Source organism: Mesoplodon mirus (genome assembly GCF_964341445.2).
Source record: "Mesoplodon mirus genome assembly, chromosome: 5".
Lineage (NCBI taxonomy): Eukaryota > Metazoa > Chordata > Mammalia > Artiodactyla > Ziphiidae > Mesoplodon > Mesoplodon mirus.
Window position 1 is genome coordinate 127,556,113 of NC_138980.1, and position 22,490 is coordinate 127,578,602.

The window sequence follows — 22,490 nt, forward strand, 5'->3', positions numbered from 1 at the left end:
TTTCACAGAGTTTTCCCAGCTATTCTTGCTAGTTTGCTCTTTCTACTAAACCTTAACTACAGGAAAAAAACCTAATGGTATTTTTATTGAAATGTTACATTATCACATTAACTTGGGAAGAACTGACTTTATGAGGTTAAGTCTTCCTATCTAAACATCCAGTAGGTCTTTTTTTTTTTTTAACATCTTTACTGGAGTATAACTGCTTTACAATGGTGTGTTAGTTGCTGCTGTATAACAAAGTGAATCAGCTATATGTATACATATATCTCCATATCTCCTCCCGCTTGCGCCTCCCTCCCACCCTCCCTATCCCACCCCTCTAGGCCAGTTTGTCTTTTTACTTGTTTAGGTAGGGGAGATTTTCTTTTTGTTAAGATGAGAGATACTATAGCCTACTGTTTGCCTATGGGGATGATCCACAGGGAAGGCGAGCAATAGTGATGATGTTCAAAAGAAGGTGACACAACTTCTGGGCTGATGCCCTGGGCTGGCTGGGGGTGGGGATGGGCTCCCAGGCTCTAGAGAGGTGCCTACAGTCACCACGGCTTCCGGAGGGAAGGCTGAGCAGAGAGAGAGAGGGGCAAGGAGGCTGTTGGTGCGGCAGCAGTTCTCCTCTAATTGCTTCTGTTTCCTCTGTGAAACAGGAAGCAAGGTCATCAACTGAGAGTGAGGAGTGGGGAGAAGGAATTGGATGCTTAAGGAGAAAGGAAAAAGGAAAAGAAGAGGGCCGACACCCATGAAGACAGTGTGGAGAAAAGAACAGTGTAAAAGGAACAAGTTTTCCTAGAATTTCAGAGGATATATTGTGTTAGAGGAAAAAAGTCTGCACCCACACATAGACAGCTAGCAACAGGAACAACAGAGAGGTTGCCGGATTGGACAGTCTCTTTAAAGAGGTGGCCTACAGGATTAAGGTATCAAGTGGACAGTTTAAAGAGTGTTCTTGCACCTTTACAGGATTTCTGTGGAAACCGCCTACTCACCACTTCTTCTGAGAACACATGTTTTTTCACAAATCTTGATAGATTTCCCTCTGTAGCATCCTTTAGTATAGCTATGAGGGTTTTCAACATGTTTGACTGGATATGGATCATAATCTGAATAAAAAGAAACAAGAAAAACAAGATTGAGCTAGTAATCAACACTGAGAAATGTACCCCGTGAGATAAGCCTACATTTATAGGCCTCTACCCTGCTTTCATGCCATTTCCTAATTCATTTGCTTGCTCAAGTTCAAAGGTGCTTTGAATGAATGCCCACCAGCCAAAACTTGCTTTCCAATAGCTAATCAAAACACCACAACTTCAAAACTTGCTAAAAGGCAGAAATGGAGAGAACGTGGATTTTGGAGTCTGACATACTTGGGTCAGAGTCTTGGCCCTGGCAATTACAGCCAAGTGACTCTGGCCAGGTATTTAATCTCTTTCAATATCTTTATTTGTGAAATGAGGAAAATACCTTTACATCTCACATTTTGAATTACTGTGAACATTAAATGAAATATCAGCACGCAGGAGGTACTCAACAAACATTACTATTAGATTCTTCTTCCCTATTTCCTCTAGATTCAGAGGATATGACAATCAGACAATCTCATAAGACTGGCTCTGGGTCAAAAGATACCTTTATCCTTTTATTTTATTTTTTTGGTTAGGAAATTGCAGGCATACAGATTGTTCAAGTATAAAGTGGAAGCTGGTTAAAGTCTTAATGAGGCACTCCTATTTATACTATAGCTATCAAAACTGGGTGCTTGTACTTGGCTTTCAAAATGATACCACTAACTACCTTCCATCAGATACAATTAACATAAGGAAAAAAAAGAACACATTTCCCCCGCACCCCAATTACCAATGTTCACTAGTCTAATTTGAAAAATACAGCAAAGTTTAAAGAAAATGAGAATAACTCAGAATTCACCAACTAATGTTAACCATTGTTTACAATCTCATGTATTATCTTCCAAATATATTAATCCCCCCCACCCCCCAATTTGATTCTGCTTTTTGATCAATTATTATAAAGTGAACATTTTCTCATAGCATCAAGAAGTTTTAGGAAAAAATAAAACCTCATTTTTAATGATGAATGCATAGCAATCCATCATATAAATCAAATAAAGCAATACCATACTTTATTATATCAATAAATGTCATACATTTTAAAAAATTGTTACTTTCTTAGACTTGATTCCCAGAAGTGAAATGACAAAATCAAAGGGTGTAAACATTTTTAAGCCTCTTGATCTTTAGGAAAGATAGTTTTTCTGGGAGAGTTATTCCTTTTTTATACCAAACCAACTAAGTTCTCTTAATAGTCCATTTTATAACATTGTATGTTTGTTGAGCAGTTGATCGGGGTGAGGGGTTATCTTTGGTCCTGAAGAACAGAATGAAATGGCCCCAAGCAGCCTAACTCCAAAAGCCCTGATCTAAGTTGAGTTCTAGAGCACAGGCAAAACCCTTTGTAGGGAGGGAACATTCCGTGGGTCTCTCACAGTCAGGCAGAAGCGCTGACTGTCTTTAGTCCCGACTGTATTTTCAAGGATGTTTGTACAGCCAGCAGCCTGGGAAGACAGACAGTGTCTCATCCAAAGCAGAGGGCAGGTATGCTTACTGTCCAATTTAAGAGATTTGGGTTCCCCAAGTTCACAGTTCCTCTCCTAAAATATAATCCCCTGTGTGTGCAAGAAGCGTATAGACCTCTTCATGTCGCTCTGTGGGAACTGGGCTCAAGAAACTGCTGCAAAAATGCTAACCCGCTGGCTACTGCTATTGCTATGAGTAATAAACTGTCCTTCTTCTCTCGGTGTCTTGTGTTCTGTACCAGCATCCACAAAACTGTGGCAGGTTAACTCGTTAGCTCAGAAGTGGGGTAAAATCTCCAAGTCTTAATAGTTCTTAACAGTTTTGTTAGTAAAAACCAATCCCAATTTGGTTGGCAGTGGTCTGTCCTATCAAGGGCAAGAGAAGTCTACCTTGTTGATGCCACATCTGCAGTGCCTGGCACCGAGTAGACCCTCAACAATGAGAAATGAGAAAGGGAGTGTAGGTCCCCTAGCAATTTACAGGGATAAACCTCCTGAAGCTCATGCTAGAAACTATTAATGATGTGCTTCTGAAAGATTTCAACTTATCTTCCTGATTTTTCCCAGTTTCTCTCCTGCCTCCAGCAACTAACCCTGATTCAGCGGGGATTTCAAGAGTAAGGTTCAATACCTTGAACTATACTGCTGAAGGGCAACATAGATGAGGCAGTTACTGATGAAAGGCAAAGAAAAAATTTAAAGCTAGGAGTTTGTCTCAAACTGAAGTCTCAGGGTACAATTAAGAAAGCTAAATCAGGGTACAGTGCATTGCTTCAATCTTACAGATTTCCATCAAAAGGCTAGGAAAATTGCATTAGCAAGGAGCAGGGGGACTTTTCGTTAAGAAAAACTAGTCAAAGAACACATACCTCCCATCCCTCTGATTTTCTGAGACCTCAAGAAATGTGTCACTGGACACCTTTGACCAAAAAAGGGAACAGAAGCCCTGAACATGCAGACATCTGCATTTCTTTTCTTTTTAAGTTTGCTGTATTTGAAGTAGAATAGCACAGTGTGGTAGAGACTGCTAATTTTCTAACCAATATCCACATTTCCATTCTTTGTTTTGATAACAGAGCTCCCTAACTTTAACTGATGCTGTCGTGTACGGAACTCAAAAACTGTATTTCTCAGGTTCGTCTGCAACTAGATGTGGTCGTGGGATCAAGCTCTCGCCATTAACATGTAAGTACAAGTTGCTGGGTGAGACATTTGGGAAAGCATTCTTAAAAGGGACCAACTTCTTTGTCCTCCTGCGTTCTCCTACTTCTTGCTGGAATAGATGTAATGGATAGAAGTCACGTGCTTAGGATAGGGGTATGGAAATACAAGAGGCCAGGTCCCTGATGACATCACGGAATGTCATACCAGACCTAGACCGACCACCTCTGGTTTTCTACTTGGAAGAAAAAGAAATCCTCTGATTTGTATAGACTCTTGTATTTTTAGAGTCTGCATTGCTTCCAGCCAAATGCAGTTCTTAAACATACAGGTGAGACGCTGCCACAAAGGGGTTTATGAGAAATAATAAGTCCTGTCTCCTTTCCTACCGGTGTGGCCTAGAACTTCCCAGCATGAGCTAGAACTTTAGGGTGGCCTTAGTGAGTAGGAGAAACAAACATTACAACATTTACCTGTGTTAACAAATAAATGATAAAAAAGCAGTGAAACTCACCACTTGTCAATTCCCCTGTAAGGTAATTCAATCCCAGAATGGGTCTAGATTTCTAGAGAAATGATTAGAATTCAAATAAAATCAGTGGAGAACTACCCTTTGTTGGCCTCTGCTACTTTCAGACATATTTGAGAAGTGGAAATTAGTCCTCTTACGTTAAGCAGCGATGCTAAGTAAAGAGGAGGCTACAGTTCTTCTGCCATTGATGGGTTTAAATTGAGACTCAAAGGGCAGAGTCAAGGGCCTCCCTGGTGGCGCAGTGGTTGAGAGTCCGCCTGCCGATGCAGGGGATACGGGTTCGTGCCCCGGTCTGGGAGGATCCCATATGCCGCGGAGCGGCTGGGCCCGTGAGCCATGGCCACTGAGCCTGCGCGTCCGGAGCCTGTGCTCCGCAACGGGGGAGGCCACAACAGTGAGAGGCCCGCATACCGCAAAAAAAAAAAAAAAAAAAAAAAAAGGGCAGAGTCAACACGCACACGCCTCGATGAGATCATGTGCTCAACCAGTTCGGTGCGGAGCAAGCATGAGCCGGGAAACGGGGAGCTAGGCCCTCTGGGTCGTGTCAGCAGCAGGAGCAATTTCAATGAAAAGAAAATTAAGTTGAGGGGAAAAATTAGGTAAGTTCATATTCCAACTGACAGCAAGAAAAGATTTTCGTGTAAGGCATTAATTTTTAAAGTAGATCAGAAAACAACTTCATTTATTTCTGCTGATATTGACTGAACAGACTCCATTCAGTCTACTTGTTGGGTTTCCATTTCTGAATAATCAACAAATTGCCCTTAAGGATTCTAAGCAGATGACTCAGCCTTTGAGAAGCTAGGGCCCAGAATTAAATTATTTTTTTAAAAACCTGCTCTAATAACAGAGACCCAGAATCTGAAAGATTATTAAACCTGAGAATGGCAACCAGCCCTTTTTCACCATTCCCGAGGAAGGAAGAAGAAACAGGCTTGTGTTGAAATATGAGAGATTTAGATTGGACACTTGCAAGAATTGCCTGAGTGAAAATTTTTAAACAATAAAACAATCTTTAAGTTTCTGGACAATGGATAATTCTGCGACCCAATTCATGGAGGGGATGGTTCATATTCAAAATCAATTCAAGGATCCTTACAGAGCGCTTGCCAGAAACATGCCCATTCATTCGACCAGGTTGATCGGCCGTCTCCCCGCCCCCCAACCCAGCTCTCCCAGGAGGAGCTGTTCCCGCTGCCAGGACTGAATAGCCGAGGAATCTAGATTCAAGGACGTGGAGTATGTGCACTAATAGCGGGTTCAGTTTTTGACATCCAGTCCTGTGCTCCTTTCACCATTCCGGAGAAGCAGGTAGCTCCAGTCCTAGATAAAAGACGCACAACGCTAATCTCTGTAGGTCTGGAGCGGTGGGGAAACCCTAGGCTCTGTATGTAGTCAAACAGATTTGATTGTGTTAAAAACTTTGACTCTGCTATTTAATTAGCTGTGAGAACCTGGGTAGTTTACTTACCCTCTGATTCTTCATTTTCCACGTATAATATGGAGAAAGACTGTTCTGACAGTGTTGTATAAAATAAACCGACGAATGTAAGTATCTAGCGTGGCACCTTAGCTAAAATAAACTGAAACCCTGCCGATCTCACTCTCTTCCATTTCTTATCAACCCTTATTGATCCCCTCATGCCCATTTCAACTCTAGGAAAAGCGACTCATGACCCACATAAAACTCTCACACTCTCCTGTGTTTCTTTCCCCCCTGATGCTATGAGCCACCTGGAATCCTAGCAATTCTACTGCTATCCAATCATGAAATGAGTGCATCTGCAGGCCACTCTCTCAGAAGCAGATAAATATATCAATACTTGGAGATGCTGAGCCGTCTACATCCAGTAGGAAGCTGAGAAGAAGAAACAATAACATATGCGTCTGCTGGAAGACCGGGATTCCTAGTCTGTTTGGCTTACTGGCTCAAATGACCTGGACTTCTGGACTCTGGACCTTTGCCACCCTGGCCTCCTTCAGCTGAGAGCTTTTCAGGCTGACCTGCAGCTTCTGTTCAGGTGCCCAGTCTTGGGCCAGGGGCTGCTTGCAGGAGGCCATGGCACGCAGGGCCATCAGCTCTCTTGGGTTTCGATCCACTGGTGCGATTCCTTCCCTGTCTTTTTCTGTTGCTTCCTCTGCCTCACCATTAATGCCGTGAAAACTCATTTCTGGGACCTCTTACCTCCCTTTTTTGTGGCATTCATCAGTGTATAGCAGATGCATTACCAGGTTTTACAGATAAGTTCTTAACTGACAGCTTTGACACTCATCCCCGCTCCAGGCTCCTGCCCTTTGCCAACTACAACATCTCTTTTTGGGTATTTTTCTTATATTTAGTCTCTCCCCTCCCAAACCCACCTCTTTCCCTTTTTTCCCCCCAGGTTCTCGACTATCACTGTGTCCATCTTTCTGGTTCCCTAGGCTCATCTTTCCCTCCTGTGTAGGCATTTTGAAAAATAAATTTGAGGTCAAATATAAGGTAGTCTTATCTCAGACTTCTTGGTGGAACTTGTTCCCCAGAATTTACCATAAAGGCTTATCTAGTCCTTCTCTTGAAAGTCATCTGGGCACTGGTCTGGGGGTGACATTTGAAGATAATTATGGGCAGAACTGAAAACCATGGGAGCTTGCCGTTATGCCCAATTCCTGTTCATGGGTTCTAGGATTTGTTAGAAATAAATAATCCTTTGTATTTAGCATATTTCATTTTAAACAAATACTACTGGTATTAGCAAGCATCACTGAACACTGATTACATGCCAAGCACTAACTGTGATGTGTTCACTAACTACTTTATATGCATTATTCTTTCAATTCTCCTAATGAAAGAATGGTACTATTACTACCGCTACTTCCGATAAAAGAAAAATGGGGTGGTAGAGGTTAAGTAACTTTGCCTAAGGACTCAAAACTAGGAAGAGAACTAGCAAACTAACTAGCAAACTAGAACCCTCAGCAAAACTAACCTCCCAACAGAGAATGCCCTTTCACCTCCATGCCTCCAGGCCCACAGCCCTGTCCTCCTTCAGAACACTGCTCAGCAAGGTTCTTCTCCCCAGTTCTCCTCCGTTAGCGCCTGCTGGCCAGCCCTTTGCTCCCCAGCCTGGAATACCGCACTGGCTATGACCCGCTATCCCAGTTGATGTCATGCTGGTGTTTACTCATTTCGGTTCTTCAGACAATGTTTTCCTCATCTTGACCCCTTGATGTTTCAGGAGACTGTAAGTTCCTGGACGCTACGGGCTTTCTTTTCAACTCCCCACAACACACGTACTCAGCATACAAGCAGGGCCTCAGCAGGGCCTAGCTGAGTGGGGGCTGTGATGTCGTTAATGACAGGAGAGTCTCGTAGTCTTTTCATTGCCCCAGGGAGGCACAGACGCCTCACTGCTCACTGAAAAGGTGGGCCACGGCAGGCTGGCAACAAAGTAAGGATGAAAATGGCTCGCATTCATTGAATGCTTACCAGGTTAGATGCCACCTTATGCCGTAGGTGTACTGACTCCGTGAGTCAGGTACCATGGATAGGATGTTATCAGCACGCAGGCTCTTCCTAAGTCTCAGTGGAGAGACTGCAGAGTCCATCTCCCTTCTCTCTAAATCGACAGCCTTCTGTAGTCATGTGTTACACCTGCAGCATTTAGCCACCTCTTATATCTGAGCATATCTGTGTTTCCCACCTATTTATACACTCCTGGAAGCACGTATTGACTCCTCTCATAGGGCTGCATTATAACTCTCACACAGTGATCAATAAATGAACAGAATGGATGAAGACCTTGGGAGATCAAAAGTCATTTGTTGTACACAGACAAAAAAAATCTAGACTTCATTTTATTACATTTCAAGCCTTACTTTAAACCATAAGGAAGTCACTTACATTTAAATTAGTGCAGATTATGCTTTCTGGCTTCATGATTTGAGAAAAAATGGATATAGCTTTTGCCAGCTGGTTCTAAAAGGAAGAAAAACAAGTCATACCCCCAAGGCATATAAACATTACTCTGCTATCATAAAGATCATTTAAAGATGTCAGGATAGTCCTATTCATGGTGCCCCAGGGTTTTGAAGTCCACAAAGAAAAAAAGTTTTTTGGTAATCAAAAATGAACATTCTATAAAGTGTTTCCTACAGTGGCATATTACTGAATGTTTTAACAACCTGCCTGAGTTCCACGTTTTAAGACGGGGGCATAAAGTTGGCATTTCCCCTTCTCTCAATGGAATGAGCTTTCAAAAAAAAACAAGGTTGAGAAATAGAAATGCACACCCATCTTTGACATAATTAGAACATAGCAGAAACCTCAAACCACAGAAGAAATTTGCATTGCCAAAAACACTGGAGATGGAGCATACGCGAGTTCCAGACAAAGCAGTAAGAGGAGGACGTTGCTGCATATCTCAGAAGGAGTGCACAAAGTAGTTCTCAAAGGTGAGGGCACAGCCTGAAGTACTAAATTCCTGTTTACAATGATGATAATAGAGTTTAGGACTAGTAATGAGGTCTTTGGATCCTTTTGGTGGCAGAGGTGAGGCTAATCAAGAATTTACACAGATCAGCCATACTTGCAGGAAACAATATGTCACTTATAGCAGCAGCAGAGAAGAGACTTTTCATTGAAAATCACCTACATGCCTACTCCCATTGGCCAGGAAGAAATAGAGCCAATGCGTATTTGTAGACAAAACTCAGAAATAAAGAAAAGTCCTGCTAGCCTAGAACATGGCAACATGGCGCTATTCTCTTCTGACATGAATCTTCTGCAAGTGGCTGGTCTAAGCATCTTTCAATGATGAATAACCAAAAAAGAACCAGCATGTAAACTATATAAAGACATTATGAGGAAGAAAGAAAAAAAGGATTACAGCAAGAAAAAAAACAAAAACAAAACTGGATGATGAAGAACTCCCAAAGGAAAAATGTTTTCATGGATATAAGGGACAGAAAAGAGAAAAACTAACAAGATCAAGTCACTCAGAAGTGGAAAAAAAAAAAAAAATTCAGGCAGGCCTCAGATTTCTCCATAGCAACATTCCATACTAGAAGACAAAAAAAAAAAAAAAAAAAAAAGGCCGAAGAAAACCTCAAGTAAAGGAAATATCACCTCACAATTTTATATCTGGCCAAACTGTAGTTCAGGTTTAAAAAAAAAAAAAAAGGGCAAATAATTTTAAATACCAAGAACTCAAGGAGTACTGTTCCCCTGAGGAATTTACTAGAACACATTTTGGAGAGCCTTAAATTAAAACCATTCCCTGAGCACGTTACATGGTAAACGAATTATTTGAAATTTCCACTTTAATTATTTGAGAAACTTCTCGGAGTACAGCCTCCCTCATTGACTTTCCATAGGATCCTGGCCAGCCCCGTGTAAACAGCAGTGCACGTTAGGCCCTCAACTATAAATGAAAACATTCTTTGGAGGCAGAGGTATAGATGTAGGTTGCCATGGCACCAAAGGCACTGGTCTCTTTATGGGGACTTTTTCTTTATGACAGAGTCAGAGGAAAAAAGATAAAAGCAAGAACAAATGAAAGTAGTAAAGCCTTGCATACTCCTAATTCACTTATGTGCACCCCAAAGCCTTACCTGGTTCAGAGCTAATGCCACTGCAAAACAGGATGCTCTCCTGGAGAGGATTTCTCCCTTGATGAGGGCTTCTTCTCTTAACGTGGTACAGATTGTAAAAGATTCAGGGCTATTCTGGGGGAAGACAGGATTGCTCAATAAATAAACATCACAAACCTTTAGGTTAATAAGATGATTAATGGTGCCCAGTGTTTCAGATTTCCTTTTGGAAGAATTTCCTGGAGCCTATCTCAAGCCGCTTAAAAGATTAAGCTCCATATAGAGACTATTTGCAAATAGACTCAGTTATCTATATATTAGCGGCTCAAATCTTAAATGAACTTTATTTTTAGCTCTTTGTCGGTTTTCTGACTTGGGGCAGCTTTACCCACAAACATACAGGTCTCTTCTCATCCAGGCAGGCTGGTTTCAAGACATAGGTACCATAACATACACGTGTGAAGAGTCAGCCTGCTACTACCGTATTAAATGATAAGAGTAAAGCTTAGCAACACCACAGAACTTTTCCTTAGGGGGTTTCCAATCTGAAAATATCCATGTTAAGTCAAATGTTTGAAAACATGAAAACATATCTGAATGGAAATCATGAAAGAATCCCATAAAACCAGATGCCTTAAAACAAAAACCAAACAGAAAAAACCACACACACCAGGAAGGTGAGTGATATACAACGTAGCAGACAGCAGCGGTAAGACAGAATTCTCTTCCTTTGTCTATGTTGTAGGTGGGTTAGGTTTACGAGAGCAGCATTAGTTCTGTACCTGTGTGTGTCTGTCATGGCGTGATTCGTAATTCAAATCCTAAAGGAAAACCTGAATTTAATGAGAGGGGACGGTTCCCAGAATTGGCTTGGAATTTGTAACAGCTGAACAGTTCAATTTTTCAACTCCAGTCTCCACTGGAGTGAAACAAGTTATTCTTGAACACAATATAGGGCAGCAGTCCCCATCCTTTTTGGCACCAGGGACAGGTTTCGTGGAAGACAGCTGTTCCACGGAGCTGGGGGTGGGGGTGGGGATGGGTCAGGCGGTAATGCGAGCGATGGGGAGTGATGGGGAGCGGTGGGGAGCGGCAGGTGAAGCTTCGCTTGTTTGCCCACCGCTCACCTCCTGCTGTGCGGCCCGGTTCCTAACAGGCCGCGGACTGCCACCGGTCTGCAGCCTGGGGATTGGGGACCCCTGTTACAGGGGAGAAAAGTCCTCTGGCCCTTTGTAAGTAGTAGAGTTAAATTCTCTCCACTTCAGTATACGCTCAGGGAGACATCTCTAAGAAGGTCAGGAAACTGTGTATCACAGTGCTGAAGAATCGATGCTCAAGTGTGTGTCATGTTGGCCTCTGTTCACAGAATCATAAAGTGGCAGGATTGGAAAGGATCATCTGGTAATCCAGCGGTCAGCAAACTACGACCCTGGGGCCAAAGCCAGCCTATGGCTAAAAATGGTTCTTAGATTTTTAAAGATTTGTAAAAACAAAAACAAAGAAGATGTGACTAGGACCGTAAGTGGTAGAGACTGTATGTGGCCCCCAAAGCCTAAAATGTTAACTATCTGACCTTTTATAGAAAAAGCTTGCGGGCTCCTGAATCCAAATGCTTCATTTCACAAATGAGGTAAGTGACCACTTCAAAGCCAGTTCACGTTAAAGTTGAGACTAGACTCCACATTTCTCAATTTCCAAGTTGGTTTCTTCCCCCTGTAACCCAACTACCCCTCTTGTTTTGGAAAATTGGTATTGCTGTGCTTTTCAGGGAAATGTTTCAATAGCCATGTTCTACCTTACTTAGTGTTCCTTCATTTTCAGTATAAAAAGGTTTTGTTAAGTTTCCAGTGTTAAAACGGCAAGAATGTGTAGAGTAATGCATGGAATCTTGGTCACTGTACTATTTCAGTTACCATTTATGTATTCAATAAGTAATAAAGAAACAGTCTACGTGCAAGAAACAATCCTGATACAGTAATGAGACAGGGATTTATAAGTCATGCTCTCTGTTCTCAAAGAACTCATTTTAATGTCCCATACATTTATTAAAGATCACTTGTGAACCAGGCACCGTTAGGTGCTGGCAAATAAAGATGCCTCAAGGAGTTTACCCTCTAGTGGGGAGGATGAAATGTGCATCCACTTAGTAGATCAGGCAGTGTTAGAAGTGCCATGTCTGTGAATACAAATAGATCACAATCAAGGGATGCTGAAGGACAGAGAGAGCACTTCCAACTTAGGTGATCACGGAAAAATTCACACATGAGGACAAAGTAGCCCTTGAGTTCACCAGTGAAGGATGCTAAGACATCCATGGGAGAGGGCCACAGAGAAGACTGGTCTGGTGAGGTCCAGCAAGAGAAGGAGGCTTCTAAAGCAGAGTGTGAACCCAGCATGCTGTTTCTTGTTCTCATTATCTACACAAATGCCAGAGAAGATGGAAAGACGATAAAATTGCTTTTCCCATGATAAAACTGTCTGACATGGCTAACTTGGGTTTGCTAAAAATGAACATATTTAAAATGGAAATATCTGCACCAGATGGAAAACAGACTTCAGGGGAACTGAATTTTATTTGTAGAGAAAAAAAAAAAATCCTCGCTCAAACATTACCCAAAATGCTCTAAAAGTTTAGGGAAGACAGTCTTACCAGTTTATAGCAAATTGCAAAAGCAAGGACGTAAGTATCTTTGTTGAACTTCACATCTTGGTTTTTCATCTCAATCAGTACTTCCAATGCACCTGTCAAAAGCCAGGAGTGGGCCGGTAGTGTTAAATGCATTCAAGTGAGTTCAGAGTCCTCTACTATTGATTCCCAGAGTTCAATCTGTTTAGCTCCATCTACTGAAAAGTATACTTCAGCACAATAAAAACTTTAAAAGTCATTTATCAATTAACTAAATTTCAAAATAAATTATCAGGTCATACAGGAAGAACTAGTATTTTAAAACCTATTATAATTGCAGCATAAGTAAAATCTGGGGTGTTTAAGTCATGATGTGATGCAATAATGTTTTCACACTTAAAGAATGGGGTCTCCATAATTCAGCCACTCATCAGGAATATAAAGATCATTTTTACATAGTCCATTGTTTTTCAGCAAACATAAATTGTGATACTTACTTTTATATTTACCTTTGATAAACAACATATCCATTAAAATATTGAATGATGTGGAGTCTGAGAAGAAACCTCGTAAATGCTAATGAAGAAAAACAATATAGTTTAGTTAAAAGGTAAAACTATTAAGGGAGTACTTATACTGCATCTTCTCTGTCTAGGACTGTCTACATATTTTATTCATTTAGCAAAAAAAATTTAAATGGTGCCCACTCTTTTGGGGTCATGCCTTTAGCAATGGGCACAGTGAACAAGAGGCAAAAGATACGGCAAGAGATCTCTAGGTTTCAGAAATACAGTGAAGGACGTCTTTATGCAATGGGCTCTGTCAAGCTTAGAAGAAAAGAAGCAAGCCGGTTAGCCCTCCTGGGGGTTGTCTTGGAACCTGGGTGCAGAATATTAACACAAAGTGGCAGCTATAAGTATGCTTGAGGGCTAAGGTGGGAGAGGCTTACACAACTATGATCCTCTTTTGGCAAACGAATAATAGTTGATTATTCACTTTTTGAAATAACTCACTAAAACAGTGGTTCTCAACATTTTTAATGGGATGATAATGTGACACATGCTATTCAAATACACCATTAAATGTCTTGTGCAAGTCTGTTATTTTTTTTTTGAGACCCTATTAGGCAGACCCTATTCTAGGTGTTAAGAATAAAGAAATGGGGGCTTCCCTGGTGGCGCAGTGGTTGAGAGTCCGCCTGCCGGTGCAGGGGACACGGGTTTGAGCCCTGGTCTGGGAGGATCCCACATGCCGTGGACAGCTGGGCCCGTGCGCCACAGCTACTGAGCCTGCGCTCTGGAGCCTGTGCTCCGCAACAAGAGAAGCCATCTCGGTGGGAGGCCCGCGCACCACGAGGAGTGCTTCCCGCTCGTTTAACTAGAGAGAGCCCGCGCAGCGATGAAGGCCAACGCAGCCATGAATGAATGAATGAATAAATAAATAAATAAATAAATAAATAAACAAACAAATAAATAAATAAATGCAAAAAAATATTTAAAAAAAAAAGAATAAAGAAATGATGAAGGAGACAAAGGCCCTGCCCTAAACTCTAGTAGGGCTTATAATCTAGGGGAGCTTAAATTCTGGCAGAGGAGACAATGAACAAGTGAATAAAACAAGCAGAAGAAATAAAAATATAATTTCAAGTATCAATAAGGGCTATGAAGAACAATGGAACAGGATAAAGGGAACAGAGGAGATGACGGAAGGTGGTCAGGGAAGGCCCTCTGAGAGGAGACCTCAAGGAAGTGATGCAGATGTGAAGCACTCCAGTCGGAGGCCACGGGCCTGTTGTCTGAGAGAAAACCAGAAGGTCCACAGTGGAGTAAGCAAGAGGGAGAGTGGCAGGAGATGAAGTACCACAACGGGACCTTGAGGGCATGGTCAGGGGTCTGAGTTCTATGCTAAGTGGGATGGGAAGCCGCCAGAGCAGCCCCGTCCATAGGGAGAGATTGCAAGCCTCAAGTGTGAGCCATGTATGTGACTCTAAATTTTCAAGTAGTTTCATTTAAAAAAGTAAAAAGAAAGATGTGAATTCAGTTTCATAATATGTTACTTAACCCACTAAATCCAAAATTTCAACATGTAATCAATATAAAACATTATTAATAAGATACTTTACATTCTCTTTTTTATGCCAGGTATTTAAAATCCATCATGTATTTTACACTACAGCCCATGTAAATCTGAACTAGCCGCAGTCCAAGGCCTCCAGGGGTACACGGGGGTAGTGGCTACCATATTGGTGGCACTTCAGGGTTCTGGGCAGGGGACACGACAGGGTAAGGTGGAAGCAGGATTAGGCTTTATGGCACTTGACTCTAATTCAGTTTATTTTACAACTCCAGGAAACGTATACATACATGAATGTTTCATGCCCAGGTAGGTTAAAAAAACCAAAAAACTTTACCCTCATTTTCTTTCTTTTTGTTTCTTTTTATCATTATACTCATGGCTATGATTTATTACAGTGAAACGTTTGTTTTCTTTTAATTATAACATTAACATATGCTTATTACAGAATAGTCAAACAATACAAAAGTATATACAGTAAAAAGTGAGGATTTCCTCTAATTCTACCCCCTGAAGATAAGCAGTAGTTTAGTGTATATCCTTCTAGATTTTTAAAACATACATGCTATAATGTAAATATGTATGTATATTTCTTCTTTTAGGAAAAAATAGGCTCAAACGAATCCATACTGTTCTTAAACCACCTTTTCTCTGCTTACTAATATATTATGGTCATCTTTCTAATACCCAGGGTCCTTAAAAGAGGGGCAAGGTGACAGTTAACAGTTCCTCCATGGATACAAGACTTTATATGAAAAAAAGTAAGAGGCAAAAGGACAACTTAGTTATGGAGATTCTTAAAAATATTAAAATGTCCCAGGGGGCCAGCCCTGGCCCCAAAATTTAATAAATATTTCTGACCATGGATGAATTTATAATGTCTCTGAGTCCCCGTTTCCTCATCTGTAAAATGGAAATAATAATAGTACCTACCTCGCCAGGGCTATTGTGGGAAACAAATGAAATGAAACATGTATAATGCTTAAGCATGATGCTGCGAACTTGGTAAATATTCAATGAATAATTACAAAACTAATTATTGTTACTTTTGCTTTTAGGAAAATAAAATCAGAATATGTGAAAAGCAGAAATTCTGAAAACAGAAAAGCACTTTACAACATAGCCTTCAACCAGGAGTAAAAATACGAAAACAGGAGAGAGGCACAGGTGAAGAAGAGGAAAGGCAGTCTTAAAATGGCAGCCTGCCTCCAACTATCCCCCACTAAAAGCTCCTCAAAAGAGAAGATGTCAGTCCCAGGTGGACACACATCCAAGGTAGGTAGATACCTTGTAATCTGTACTTACACCTCTTCCACACCTGTGTATAAAGAGACCTACACCTCTTCATAAGCAATGACTCCAAGGAAACCTTAAAAATCCAGGGAAGAGCTCATTCCTTCAACCCAGCAGCCTTTCTCTGAAAATCTAACCCAGAAATAATGTGTATAGAAGAGCTTCCCTTCCTAACATCACTGAAAACACCCCATCCTCAGCGCAAGGAAGTCACCATGGCAGGGAAAGCAATTGGGAGACAGTAACCTGGTCTTTGATGAGCTCCACTGCAGATTCCTCAAGATCCAACTCGTAGCACAACCTCATGAAAAGTGGTCCAAACTTGTACTCCCCCAAAGTGATATTCCTGTTCTCTGCATGGTACCTGGTAATCAAAATAATTCAGTGAGCCAAACAGTGGGACCTGAGGAAAGACAGACCGTGGCATGCACTCTACTAGGTGTTGGGGACACAGCAAAGAATGAGGTCCTCTCACAGTCTGGAGGGGAAAGTGCAGAATTAAAGATGACCAGAAGAATCCTGGCAAGCAGAAGTATACTAGGCATTTAAATAAACAAACAAGGTCGTTAGAGGCCCACATACTCTGAAATAAAAGAAAGTAAAAATGCAGATTGTAATCATCTCAATTTACCAACAACCTGCTAGGACTGAATGTGAACATATGTCAGGGAATAGCAGGGGTCTTGTATCTGTAAGCCCAGCAGAATGGACTGTCTCCTTCCATGCTCCTGGAGAAGAACAAGGAAAGGAGTGGGGTGATGCTGTGTCCCCCTCAAGTCTGGCTTTATCCCCATATGGGATGGCAAATGACCAATAGGTGCATTTTACAATTTAGACAAATTTCTCTGTTTTTCTTGGCTAAGGGAAAAGTATATGTGGATTACAATCACCTAGCCAAACAAATTAAATGCAGCTTTGAAATTTTAGTTTTAGAAAAAGGCTAGTTTCAAAGACAGTGATGTTTTATATGTATGTGGCTTGGGATTTCTACAAGCAGCCAGTCTGCCAGTTAGAACTGCAGAACTGAAAATCCCCCCCATAAATTTCCTTTCAATAACCAACTCTTTCTGCTTTAGACACCAAGAAGACAATCTGGTGACAAAACAAGTACCTCATGATTGCATGTAAATCAGATTTTAGGAAGCTCTGATTTTAAAGAACAGAATATTCTTTTACCTTCTGCTAAAATCACTGAGAAAAGTCATATGCTATTGCATATGGATAGTCTATTTTAAACATATATACTGCCAAAAAGAACGATGAGTGTACTTTTAAAGATATATTTCATAATCCAATTATAAAAGTTACAAAAAATATTCATTGCTTCATTTACAACAGTTATGAATTAACTTATTATATCAAAATATCAAGTTGTAAACCTTAAAAATATACAAGTTTTATTTGTTAATTATACCTCAATAAAGCTGGAGGAAAGAAGAAATAATTAAGTTATTAAAAGGCAATATAGTGTCGTGATTAAGGATCTTTAGACTCTGATTCCAAAATGACAGTTCAAATCCCAGCTGTTTTACTTACTAACTGTGTAACCATGAGCAAATTAATTAATGACTCTGTACCTCAGTTTCCTCATCTGTAAAATGGAGATAAGAAAAGAACTCAACTCAGAGAGTTTTTGTGAAGATCAAATGAGATGATATGCCTGGCACACAGGAAGCCTTACACATATGCTCCCTCTTATACAATGTAAGGCACGCTGAGGAGGACATCTTTAAAAATCAAAGTATTTCAGTAAATAATCTCAAGAGAAATGTGTGCCAGATTAAAAACAAAAATGAAAAATTTCCTAACTTAAATGACATTCACACTCATAAAAGTGCTAGAAAGTCACAGAGCTAGTTAATATCACCTCTTCTTGACAAGAAACATTCAAGTTAGAGGATCTAGAACCCTTCTATAAACCAAACAACAGCATGTGGTCCAGACTCTGAGGAGATTCAGTTGTTCCCCATTTTGGCTCAATAAAGAGCTTATGTTCTGGCTCGTTGCTCTTTTTCCCCAACGGGGGGCCGCCTGTCTCAGGAAGAGAGAGAACAGGTTGGTTAGGCCGAGGATCGACCGCCCCCCACCCAGCTTGTCCAGCTGTCCACAAGTAGAGGGAAAGGACAGCAACCAGGCAGAAAGTATTAGCATCAATAAAGAGATTATGAGTCATACTTTGAATGTTTATGACAAAAATAAGAGTGGAAGGAGCATTTAGAATGTTATCCTGTTTTGTTACTCTTGTAAACATCTGATAGCTTTGGGTAGTAAAAAGAAAACTGAGTAAAATGAGCCAGAGGGTCTCAAATGATTCAACTGTATGAAACTGAAATAGCAGGTTTAGGTTTGCAGATACAGTGTGACTGTGAATTAGCATAATCCCTTTTGGAAAATAATCTGGCAGTCTGTATTGACAAGCTTTAAAAGGTGCATGCCCTCCGATCCCCAAAAGGAAATAAAGAATAAATTTTATGCATAGAGTTTGCTCATCATGGCATTATTTATCCTGGTGAAAAATTAGAAATAATTTAGATGTTCAACAATAGGGGCACAGTTAATTAAAATACCTAACCTATAATCGAACAGTGTATAGCCATTAAAATATGAATCCTAGAGTATTAACAGGCAAAAACATTTATGCTACAATGCTAATTAGAAAACAAGAAAATATCATTTTATATACACAGTAATAACTACAACTATGTAAAATAAACCCTACCTAAACCTCAGACTCTTTGCATGAAAAAAAATCAGTGAGAAAATATATCAAAATATTAACAGTGGTTTCTTGGATGTGGTAGACAGGCCCCAAAGGTGGCCGCCACCATTCCTCCCTGTATGTGCACGCGGCTCCATCCTTCCAGAGGTGGAATCCTTTCCCCTCCCTGTGGATCGGGGCTGGCCGCTAACTCGCCCTGACCAAGAGAATGGGACGGGAGTGAAGACGTGCCAATCCTCGGCAGCCCCACAAGGCCTGCAGCTTCCACGTGTGCTGTGCGCCAGTGCAGCTCAGGCTGGACTCGTGAGCAGTGAGGTTCTACCAGCGGGGGGAGGGGCTGCATGCAGGGGCACTGAGGCTTCAGAAACGCAAGCGAAGCCTTCTTGGACCTCCCGGCTCAGCCCACTAAAGCTGACTACAGTGGTGCAGGTGACTTCAGCCAATAACAGTAAGAACTGCCCAGCTGAGACAGGCCTCAGTTCCTGACCAACAGAGTTATGAGAAATAATAATCAGTCATCATTTTAAGTCATTAAGTTCTGGTGTGGTTTGTTATACAACAAGAGACAATCAAAACAGCAAACTGTGTGATGTAGGCAGCGTTTCTTCTTTCTACTTTTTCGTGTTTTTCGAAGTTTCAATGAAATTTGCATAATTCTGTTTTTCTTTTCCTTTTTAAAAACAACATTAATTTTTTCACATTATAAAATTAATAATGTCCCTTATAGACAAGTTTGAGAAATCAGAAAAGTACACATTTAGACGAACAAAAAATATAATATTTCAAAGAACCATGGTTAACTTACAGTATGTATTCTTCCAGTATTCCATATATGAATACCTCGTATTTTTCTCTGTAAATGTACAGTATAAATGCAGGTTCATGTATAGAAATGTATCTTTAAAGAATGGTGAAAGGAAGCTGTTGATTTGGTGCCATCCTGCTCCCAAGAGACACCTTTGCTCGGTTTCCTAACAGCAGACTGTGATTACATATGAGTTCCTTCTGGCATGGGGAAGTCTGATAAGGGATCCGAGACAGTGAATGTAACAGGCTTAATCCTGTAGCGGGGAGGCTAGTTCGGAGTCCACTGAAGTGATCCAAGTGAGAGGTGTGAGGCCTGAGCTAAGACACTGGTAATGGGGACAGAGAGAGGAAGGCCAGGGATGAGAGACGCCATGGAGTAGACGCAGGAGGAGGGCAAATGAGATCGGGGGGAAAGCATGACAGGTCAGTGTGACGGCAAACACAGCAAGAGGAAGAAATCTGTGTAAGCTGAATGTGAAGACCTTGGGAATGTGTAAGCGGCCTTGGTGAAGAGGTTGGTGATCTCCTGGGGCATGAATTATCTCTTTTTCTATCTTCGGCACCTGGCACGTAATAGGAACCCAATAAGTGTTTGCCAAATGAATGAATGAATATAAATGTGTGGAGCTCAGGGCAGGCATCTGGACAAGAGATTGGGAAGTCACCAGTTTAGAGGTGAGAGCTGAAATCTTGGAGGTAGATGAGATTGCTCAGGAAAAAGGAGAGAGTAGGAAAAGCCAAAGGCTGGCAGGATTTTAAGGAAATGCCTCACCTGTAAATGACATTTTTAGCCAGCTCCACATCGTCCCAGGACTCACACAAATGAAGTAAGGTTCTCAACTCCTCTTTCAAGATGAGCTTACTCTGGGTCAGTTTCTCTTCCAAGTTTCTCAAATAGGTTTCTGGAAGAAAGCACAGTGTGGTGGTCATCACTTAGGCTGCCTCAGACCGTCAGGAGGCTGAGCTCAGGGAGAAGGGGAGGCTAGAACCTGGCACAATGCAAAGAGCCACTGAGAGAGGCTCACAGCCATGCAGCTCCCATCACTGGCTGGTCTTGAGAGCAGAGTGTCAGACGTGGTGTATCAAGCAGCGAATCTGTCACAGGGCACAGGCCCAGACCTCACTCCAGACTTCCCAACACAGAATCTCTGGGAGTAGGAGCACAAGAATGTGCATTTTTGACTACCTGGGTGATGCTTATGCACCGTAAAGTTTGAGACCTAACGTCCCAGAGGCTTAGCCCAAAGAACTGTATCTACAGGTGACCCATGAGAAAAAAAAAGTAACCGAGATATTCAAACCATCAATTGGCAGGGCACCTAGCAGGAAAACTGAAAGGAAAATGTGGTCAGCCCACAATGGATTACTCACATGATTCAAGAATACTTCACGTCTTTTTCACTTGATTCCATTTTACCACTTTTTCATTCCTCCTGGTCCCTCTCTACTCAGTTGTTAGAAAGCATGCCACAGTACTGCATAATGCACAGGGGGTAAAAGAGTCCTCTAAACAGCAGCAAACCCTCTTTTAGTAACAGAATCATTTCAAGGTGATCACGGTCTATGTCCCTTGTCTTGTATCTGATCAACTGTGGAGACAATCAAACACCAACAGGAAACACTGCTTCTTGGCATTAGGAAGGGACTGTATTTTTGGCAGAATGTAGGGTGAGATGCAAGGCAGCCACCAAGCAAACATCTGCTTTCCAGAAGGCAGGGCTGTTCTCAGTATCAGAAGCTGCGAAAGTCTACAGGATTTGTTCCAAGGCCCAGAGCTCCGAAGGAATGCTGCTTAAAGGAATGGCACAATATACATTAAAAACACAAGATCAGGAATCTAAGGCAGACACTGCTTTCGATTTATAAGAAAAGACGGTCCATTAGGTTTGAATTAATGCAATGGACCCTCCAATCTCTATTTGCAGAATCGTGTAATGGTTAAAGGTTTTAGAGTTGGGAAGACATGGGCTGAAATCTGGGCTCTGCCACTTGCATGCTATGGGGAGATCTGGGGAGGCCTGTCTCTGAGACAAGATTCATGTGTGAAGTGAGGACCATGATACCTACCTCATGGGGTCATCCTGAGATAATGTACGTAAAGCACTTAGCACAGAGCCCAGCATGTAGTGACTGCCAGGAGATCATAGACATATTGTTATTATTTTCATTCCTCTGTCACGAGGATTTATTCTATTAAATATTTCTAAACAATTTCCAACCTAAAAGATTTTAATGGGACGTCTTTACATCTTGTACTTCTTAATACTTAATAAGTCCAAAATTTCAACAGATGTAATTTGTATTTTAAAACAAATCCATCAAAATTAAGTGCTTATCGTATATTACAGTCAGAGGTATCCTTCTTTGTGTGAGAGACACAAGGAAGGATAAGGTACGGTTCCTACCCTGAAAGAGCTTAGAGTCTATTTGAGAAGACAAGATATATTTCTATAAAGCTACCTGAAAATAATGACAGAGTAGGTGACATGTGACAGTATAAACGTAACAGGAGAGAGGAGAGAAATCAGGGCAGCAGAAACAGACCAGGTCTGGTGGAAGTGGAGAGGTACCAGAGAGGAAGGAAGGGGCTGGGTAGGGGTGGCAAAGCTGAGGGGGTGGGGAACTGTTGGTATGGGAATCAGCATGAGAAAAAGCACAGAACTGGGGGAAAAGGGGGTGAGGGGAGACCGTGACTAGATTAACAGGAAATCACACTGGTTCTAGAAAGGGTGAGATCCACTGTGGAAGAGCTAGGAAGCTGGAGGGAAGGGGCAAGTTTGTACATGATGTGGTATATAACAGAGTACCATTGTGGGTTCTTATAATGATGAAATGTGGACAGGATTTTATAAATACCTGACAGTGGAGTAGATTGGCACTCATATTAATTGCCTTTCAGAACATATGCACGACTGTCACAGCCTTAGAAAGACTATAACAACTGGAATAACAACTAGGTAGTGACACGAAGCCCTAACTGCGAACTTCACAGAGCTCCAGACAACCTGGGGTGAGAAGAAAAGACTGAAGTAAAATCTAGATTGAGTCTACTAAAGTGGAGATTAATCTGTTTTCCGTCCCTCTTATCTTCTTGTTCTGTAGGTGGTTTTGTACAACA

The 22,490-nt window shown here is 41.4% G+C and overlaps 1 protein-coding gene across 1 annotated transcript in view; it reads right to left on the bottom strand.

The window, feature by feature from the left end:
- PTCD2 (pentatricopeptide repeat domain 2) overlaps nt 1–22,490 on the bottom strand; it is a gene marked incomplete at its 5' end in the record, with an annotated part of 28,770 nt that overhangs the window by 3,543 nt on the left and 2,737 nt on the right. The window contains 7 exon segments of the mRNA XM_082620462.1: nt 987–1,100; nt 8,167–8,241; nt 9,876–9,989; nt 12,505–12,596; nt 12,978–13,056; nt 16,093–16,210; nt 20,145–20,274. Of these exon segments, the coding sequence (XP_082476588.1) occupies nt 987–1,100; nt 8,167–8,241; nt 9,876–9,989; nt 12,505–12,596; nt 12,978–13,056; nt 16,093–16,210; nt 20,145–20,274 (722 nt within the window).